The sequence below is a fragment of the Humulus lupulus genome, chromosome 2 (genome assembly GCF_963169125.1).
Source record: "Humulus lupulus chromosome 2, drHumLupu1.1, whole genome shotgun sequence".
Classification (NCBI taxonomy): Eukaryota; Viridiplantae; Streptophyta; class Magnoliopsida; order Rosales; family Cannabaceae; genus Humulus; species Humulus lupulus.
In genome coordinates, this window is record NC_084794.1 from 24,598,663 (window position 1) to 24,607,242 (window position 8,580).

General features: G+C 33.6%; 1 protein-coding gene across 2 annotated transcripts; it reads left to right on the forward strand.

Annotated features, from left to right (window-relative positions):
- Window positions 1–3,475: 3,475 nt before the first annotated feature.
- Window positions 3,476–8,324, forward strand: LOC133817515 (homeobox protein knotted-1-like LET6). 2 transcript variants are annotated; one of them, XM_062250059.1, is made up of 5 exons: window positions 3,476–3,748; window positions 4,344–4,664; window positions 4,872–5,136; window positions 6,704–6,942; window positions 7,854–8,324. In XM_062250059.1, the coding sequence occupies exons 2-5, from the start codon at window positions 4,389–4,391 to the stop codon at window positions 8,049–8,051; spliced, it is 978 nt and encodes a 325-aa protein (XP_062106043.1). In that variant the 5' UTR covers window positions 3,476–3,748; window positions 4,344–4,388; the 3' UTR covers window positions 8,052–8,324. The 2 variants fall into 2 exon arrangements, with proteins under 2 accessions (XP_062106043.1, XP_062106042.1); XM_062250058.1 differs by having other exon boundaries at window positions 3,479–4,664.
- Window positions 8,325–8,580: the final 256 nt, after the last annotated feature.

The window sequence follows — 8,580 nt, forward strand, 5'->3', positions numbered from 1 at the left end:
TATTTTCAGATGTATGGGGACCTTCCTTTTACACCTCTCTTGATGGTTACAAGTATTATGTTAGTTTTGTTGATGACTATACCAACTATACTTGGATCTTTCCCATGCAAACTAAATCTGAGGTTCAAAACATTTTCAAAAATTTTAATGCTTATGTTGAACGAATGTTTCAAACCAAAATCAAAAGTGTCCAAACTGACTTGGGAGGTGAATATAAACCCCTGTACATTTTGTTTGAAGAGCTTGGCATTGAGAGATGCCACTCTTGTCCTCACACTCACCAACAACAAGGTTGAGTGGAAAGAAAGCATAGGCATGTAGTCGATATTGGCCTTACTCTTTTAGCCAAAGCCAATATGCCTTTGAAATTCTGGTGGGAAGCCTTTCTTTCAACCACTTTTCTAATTAATAGACTCCCTACTCCCACACTCAAACTTATCTCACCATACCAAAAATTATTCAATCAAATTCCTGACTATAATATTCTCAAGGTTTTTGGTTGTTCTTGCTTTCCCTTATTAAGGCCTTATCATACTCACAAAGTTGCTTTCAGGTCTTCTAAGTGCATCTTCCTTGGCTAAATTCTTCATCATAAGGGTTACAAGTGCATGCATCCCAGTGGTCGCATATATGTTGGGAGTGTAACTTTCAATGAGAGTGAGTTTCCTTATCCCAATCTCTTTTCTACCACTACTTCCACCTCTCACAACAATACATATATTTTAGACACTAGTGCCTATCGGGTTCCATTCCACATCTGGCTACTATGTATTTCTTGGAGGTAACTTGATCAGTTGGTCTTCTAAAAAGCAAAATGTTGTTGCTAGATCTAGCACTGAGTCAGAATATAGGTCTTTGGCTTTAGCTACAGCAAAGATTATTTGGTTACAATCTCTCCTAACTGAACTAGATATCCCACTTCCTCACTGTCCGATCTTATGGTGTGATAATATGGGGGCTGGTTCCTTAGCTTCGAATCCTGTTTTTCATGCCCGAACAAAACATATCGAAATTGACATTCATTTTATCAGAGATAAAGTTCTAGCTAAGCAACTTGATGTTCGTTATGTTGATTCCTCACACCAGATTGCAGACATTCTCACTAAGCCTCTGCCTATATCTCAGTTTGCTGCTCTTAGTAACAAGTTGACACTCAAGAACCCTCCGTGTCACTTGAGGGTGGATATTAGACATCACCAAACTGTTGATATTGAGCACAGTGACTAACTACTCTTTCAGTTTTATTTGTAACAGATTTCTGTTATTTTAGTTAGTTGTAATAAAGGTTGTGTAACCAATTCTGTTGTAACAGCTCATCGAGCTTGTACTCTCTGTTTCAATATATAATATTCTAGTCTCAACATTTCAAGGTTGAGCCATTCATTCTCTCAATTCAATACTTCTTTCATCTATTTTCTCTGTTTTTGCAAAGCTCTTTGGATAACTCTTATAGAGGCAGAGGCGCTTTTATGTACCCTCAAGTGGTGTAATGCAATATCATTGCCCATCACATATATTGAAATAGATTCTAAAATTATGGTTGATAGGGTTTTGTAGTTTTCAAATCTTGTAAATGACATTCGATCTTCATTATCTTCTTTCCCTAATTTGCATCTTTCTTATATACCTAGAGAAGTCAATGCTTAGGCTCACAAAATTTCTAGAAGAACATTAGGGTTAGATGATGAGGGTGTTTGAAATGGTTTGATTCCAAACTTTCTTTCAATCTTGTAATCTGCTTCTTTTACTAACTTGTTTTATTTAATGGAAGCACTATATATTTTCAAAAAAAAAAAAAAGAATAGTGCTAAGAAAGTTTCCACTGCACTATTTTGTATACATTTTGTTTCATCAATGCATATAACATGTTGATTTGATTCAATTTCATATTTTAACTTATTAGTATAATATACATATAATTAATTTAAGAGAATGTAATATATATATATATATATATTTAGGGGAAAGTGATTAAAAAAATAAAAAAAAAGATTTAGAATTATCAATGTTCAAGGTATATGGATAATGTTTATAGGGTGTTTCTATGGTTGGGGCTAGAAAAAGAGGCGCATCGATCCACCTCTTTTGTGTTATCCTATTATGAATAATTTTCGATGCGATTTTTTTATGACAGTGTATATTGTAGTTATTTAGAACATTCTGTAAATTTTTAGAAAATTCTGAATAATTTACAGTATTGAAAACTATGTCCAAACATGATGTTTTCCACGTATTTAAAAAAAATAGTCACGTATGCAATGACCAGTTTGAACTTTATTTTCGAAAACTATTCTAGCGAACACAAGCCCCAACCAAACAAAAATCCAATGTTTATATGCAAATTTAAAACGGTTTAGTAGTGTCCTGTATTTCAGTTTACATACTAACAAACCTTAATTTTTTTAATTATTTGATAAAACAAGAACATGAATCAAGAACTTTCATGTCATGTATCGATGTACGTGCGTGTATACACTATACACATATAGTAATGTTATAATATAACATAATATAATGTACGTACAATTGATGTAATTGTAACCTAGAAGACAGTGCATTTGAACGTACATTGGTTACGTAACGATTGGAGTTATTCGAGTTTGACTGCAGTACATACACATGGACTCAAAACCAGACTTATTAAAGCTATTATTATTCCAAAACCTATTTTTTTTTTTAAAAAAAAAGATAATTGACGACAGAGAGAGAAAAATAGACAATAAAAGAGTGTAGTAGCGCTGGACTGGAGTAAGAGTGAGAGAGAGATGGGAACTGGAAATGACATGTGGAGTGACCCACCGACTTTCTTTTATCAGCTTTCTCTTTTCTTTGAGCTTTGGCTGATCAGCTCATATCCCATAGCCCAAGGCTACTTTATTATTATTATTATTTAAGATGAATAATAATTATGATGGATTAAACCCAAATCATAATATGATATGAGATTCAGACTCAGACCAAGAGTACCTACCAGAGTACTACTTTGTGTGATTATATATATATATATTTGAAATTAAAGATATATATGAGTTTCTAACGATGTCGTTTAGGTACAGTACGTGAGTAGGGAAAATGTGTGTAGGTTTGTATACCATGTAGAGAGAGACTAGAGTGCGATGTTATGTATTCTCGTTTATATGAACTAAGCAATAATATTAAAGTTTTCAAAGACCGGGGGAATATGGAATGGTATTAATGGGTGGTGGAGAGAGAAAGTAGATTATGACACCTGACACCATATGTGTATATATACGTACACTTATATATATATCATCAATCACAAGAATAGACGGCTAAGATTTGATTACCATCCATATCAGTTATTATTATCAACATTCATCACCCCCACTCGGGGTTGTGATTCTTTACAAGGCCAAAACAGACTATTCCAGCTTGTACATTTTTGGTGGCTTCACTTAGATCCATTAACTCATCCTCATCATATATATCTACAATTTCATTAATTAATTAAATACTATTGGGTGTGTTATATATTGAGCCGTTTTTTTCTTTCCCTTTTCCACTATATAGTAATTTATCATAAACTTTTTAATACGTATCTCTGTTAAACTGACCTAGACACTTTGAGGGCTTTGCCTTTGAGCTATTTGTCTCTGTTTTGTTTCCCAAGTTCCAACTGTACAACTGAGGGAGAGAGAGAGAGAGATAATAAGTTGCAAGAAACGAGGACTGGGAGATTAGAATGGCTAGGGTTTGATTTTCATCGGGAAGGAAACAAGTTGCAGAGGTACACGTTAACGCGTGCACCCTACTACCTTCTTCTCTCTTTCTTTCTCTTTCTATCTCTGTCTAACCCTTTACAGTATATGTGATTTTATGTAAGTAAGAGAGAGACAAGGAAAGGCAGACTAGTTCATCATATATATATTGTTAGATATTTAGAGAGAGATAGAGAGAGCTGTTTGTGCATAGGAAGGAAGAAGAAAATTAAGAAAAAGTACACATTTCCGAGGGAGAGGTGTCTGATCTGATTATCTACCTTTTTACAGTAAAACCAGGCCAAGACATATTTGAGAGGGAAAACCCCTCCCAAAACACAAAAAAACAAAAGTGAAAAAAAAAAAAATATAACCCCTCTTTGTAATTTTTTGAGTAGCTATAGCATAGGATAGCAGGCAACTCTGCAAACTTTAGGATTTTCTGTAAAAAGACTCGGTTTTTTTAGCTTAAAACCCGGGAGGACTCTAGCTAGGGAGCAGAGAGAAAAGGAATTTATGGGTTTAACTGAGAGATAATCAGGGGTGTAGCTGATTAGTTAATACATTAATAATATTATTATTGTATCGTTTGTATATACATATGTTTTATGTAATATGGATCAGTTTGGGGAGAAGAGTGGTACTAGCACCAGTGGAGTTTCTAGTTCGATGTTGATGATGAATAAAAATAGGGATAACAACAACAACAACAACAACATGCCTCTATCTTTTGCCACTGGCAACCATAGGGTCACGGGCGCCGAGATCAATATTCCTCAAGACAGTCGCACTAATGGTAATTATAGTAAGCATTTCTACACTGAGAACAACAACACTACTACTGCTACTACTAGTAATTCTTCATCTTCTGCAAAGATGAGAGCCAAGATTATGGCTCATCCTCTCTTCCCTCGTCTCTTGACCGCCTATGCCAATTGTCAGAAGGTGATGATAATGATATAAGTTGTTGTGCTTAAAAAACTAACTAAAAATAATCTGAAAACCCCACTTCATGCAAGGGATTTAAAAGCTTTTTTTAGAATATTATTATAACATTTACCACTTTAACAATCAAGCTATGATTGATCCTTTGTTTAAGGGTTGGCTTCTTGTGTTTTTTTTTTTTTGGTTTATTATTGTTATATATTAAAGGTTGGGGCACCTCCAGAAGTGGTGGCTAGGTTAGAGGAGGAGTTTAATTATAATTACAATAATATTTCAAGAAGCACAAGTGGGGCTTGCTCAGGTGAAGATAACCAACCAGACCCAGCTCTGGACCAGTTCATGGAAGCCTACTGTGAGATGCTGACCAAATATGAAGAAGAGCTAACAAAACCTTTTAAAGAAGCCATGCTCTTTCTCTCAAGAGTAGAGTGCCAGCTCAAAGCCCTAACCGTTTCTTCCACCACAGATTCTGGTGAGATCACCTCTTGCTCATTTTATTATTATTATTTATATATATAAATAAAACAGCTTTACTTTTTTCTTTTTTCTTTTATTTTTGTTTTGTTCTCTCGTACTCCTTCCTCATCTGGGTCTTGGGAACTTCTTGGATGAACGACATCAAGGCTTTTAGTACTGTTTGGAAATGAACCTTTTGATAACAACATGGAGAGGTCCTTGTTTTTTTATTTGTCAACATCAACCAAATCTATCATCCTTACAAATTATTATGCATTATTTGTTTATTTTCTAGGGAGTAGTGAAGACTTGCATCTCTACCCTAACTAATTATTATTATGGTTAAACAAAGATAATTAATCTTTCTATTTTGGGGTGGTAGCTTTTTTTTCTTCTTTCTTTTCACCATAGAATAGCTGATTGTTATTTATAATATTTTATTTGTTGATCTATTGTACAATAACTGAATAACAACTACCTTATCTTAGACAAATCTGCTTCTTTTTCTGGGCTTCTATAATCCTAAATTCCTATTAAGTGTTGAGAAAAAGATTTTAAGCAGCTACTTTTGGTAGCTGGCCCAAGTTTTGGCGAGTAGCTAGGTTCTGGATGAGGTGATATATATATATATTTATACATCCATCTATTTTTTCTCTAACGTGATTTAAAATGAACTTTCTATGCAATGCAAGGTTACGCCTTTTGATTATATATATGAGAGATTTCTTAATTAAGTATTGATCTTGTGTATAATTTTCTTGCTTTATTGTGTGAGAAATTTTACTTTTTAAAGCTTTGTGTTTAGTTTTGTAGTATTTGAAGTATATAATTAGGGTTTTGTTATATATGTAGCTGTAATGTTTGCATGGTTCGATATTCAGTTTTTCAGTTTTATATTACAACTTACAAGTGTTATATGCTTGCATGACGGTAGTGATACTAAAATATTTTCCTATATGCGATCGATGTATTTATATTATTTTTATTTTTTGTATTGGAGTAACAATGTCTAATTAATGGTCTTTCCATTTCAATTCGTGGGTAGTCTATTGGTTGGTTTTACTCGGTAGATCGTATATATATATATATATAAATATATGTATACATACATGTACTCTAGCTTGCATGTGTAATTAATATGGACAACTCTTATTAGTCTTTGGATGATTTGCATATATACTTGTTAGTTTCCATAACATCCATGTTAGTCTTTAGATGATTTTCTAAATTAACTATGATCAGTTTTACATTACAACCAAAAACAATATTATGATCTTGTTAAATAAATATCCATGAAGAATACCATGACATTTTAATTTTTTGCTAAAAATAATGTCTGATGAATCTACAGGATATTTAATTAGGAATAAATTCATAAGATTCTATAGTTTTGCAAGACAAGTCATAGCAGGTTTTGGAAATAGAAAATATCACAAGCTTTTTCTGCTATATAAAATCAATTTTTTTCCTGTCCAATCAAACTGTCACTGTATGATGAGTCAAATTGTCCTTGTCATTTTTTTTTATCAAAATAATCGATTAGGTTGTGTTTTGACACTACATATCATTTAAAACGTGATCAGGTTTGGGTGGACAAAATGGATCTTCAGAAGAGGAATTGGAGATGAATGAAGATGGTTTCATAGATCCTCAAGCAGAAGATAAGGAGTTGAAAGTTCAGCTGTTGCGCAAGTACAGCGGATACCTTGGCAGTCTCAAGCAGGAATTTCTCAAGAAGAAAAAGAATGGGAAGCTACCAAAGGAAGCCAGGCAGCAGTTGCTGGAGTGGTGGAGTAGACACTACAAGTGGCCTTATCCTTCTGTACGTATATATATACATATAAACAATAATTCTAAATCTATTCTTGATGGTTTTAGTGATGTTTTTCTTTATCTTTTACATAAGGAGGTGTTTTGTATGGGGTTAGGCTTGGTGGGAAAGGGAATGTCAAAATTAATTCATGTCTATTGAGTTTATTTTTAATTGTTTGGGTGGTTTGTGTTTCTAAGTGAGACTCACTTTTAATTTGATTTGATATTAATCTTGACCCGTTTAAAAACACTTGGGGTGTTTGGTATATGTGTTTGATTTGGTAGGAATGTGAATGTCAAATCTAATCTATGTTGATTAAATTTATATTTAATGACTTGGGTGTTTGTGTTTCCAATGAGTCTTATTTTTTTAGTTTTACATTCTCTTAATCTAAACTCAATCTAACTTGTGTCCCACAAACTCAAACCTCGTACCAAATACCCCTTGCGAATTTCACATTCATTTAATGTAAACCCTTTGTAAGAGGGTGTTTCACATGGGGGTTGGGTATGGTCGGAGTAGAGTTAAAGAGGAGGTTTTGATCAAGAGAATATGAAACTAATTGTTTGAAGGGATCAAGATTACCATCAAAACAAGCTTAAATGTAAGACCCACTTAGAAACACAAATTTCCAAACCATTAAAATTAAATTTACCAAACATTAGTTAGTTTTGGCATTTACATTCCCACCAAACCTATCCCCATACCAAACAAGGTTTCACATTCCCTTAAGAATATCGCTATTGGGTACCATGGTACATAACACTACTTTGGTATTGATTTTTGTTATTAAGTATATTCGGTCTCACATATTTAAAATAACATGTCATGTCAACAAGTTTTAGGAAGCAGTGGTGTCCCTTAGTAATATCCTTTATATGATTAAGTAGAGATGGTTTTATGTGTATTTGTGTGTGCAGGAGGCTCAAAAACTAGCCCTGGCAGAAAGTACAGGCCTGGATTTGAAACAGATAAACAACTGGTTTATAAACCAGAGAAAGCGCCACTGGAAGCCATCGGAGGACATGCAATTCGTGGTGATGGATGCTGCGCATCCCGGTCACTACTACATGGACAACATCATGTACAATCCTTTCTCTATGGATACAATCCTTTAATGATGCATTTTCTTACCCTCACTCTTGTTTGACTGGGTTTGTGTTGATGTTTTTATAATATAGGCTCGAACTAAAACTTTGTAATACAGCCAACAAATTTGTGTTTTTCTTCTTTCTTTATTTTTTCCAAGTTGAGATCGATCTAATAGACTAACCAATTATAGCTTTATCCCTTGTTAATTGGTTGGTGTGGATTTAATCCTTTGAATCATGTTATATAATACGGTTTGAGTCAAATTTTGGTTAATCAAGTGGACCAAATCTTGTTTTTGATTGTCTATTGTCTAAGTACCACATCCACATCTCTTCTAGATTTATGAATTAATTGATACCCAGTCCTCACAGCTTCGGCTGGTATATATATATATATATATATATTGTGTTCATTAACGCACCTACCCTAAAATAGAATATTGTGTATGGGCTATCTGCAGTTTTCCTTATCATCTTTAGCCTTTGTTTGCATTATGTTCTCTCTTGATTTATTTTTCCAACTATATATATATAGTGCACGTATATTGGTATTGAT

What these genes read in the sequence shown, in the direction of transcription:
- LOC133817515 (XM_062250058.1), top strand. Translation starts at nt 4,335, where the DNA reads ATGGATCAGTTTGGGGAGAAGAGTGGTACTAGCACCAGTGGAGTTTCT. An exon ending in CCTATGCCAATTGTCAGAAG is followed by an intron (nt 4,665 to 4,871) that starts GTGATGATAATG and finishes TATATATTAAAG; the next exon opens with GTTGGGGCACCTCCAGAAGT. An exon ending in ACAAGTGGCCTTATCCTTCT is followed by an intron (nt 6,943 to 7,853) that starts GTACGTATATAT and finishes TTGTGTGTGCAG; the next exon opens with GAGGCTCAAAAACTAGCCCT.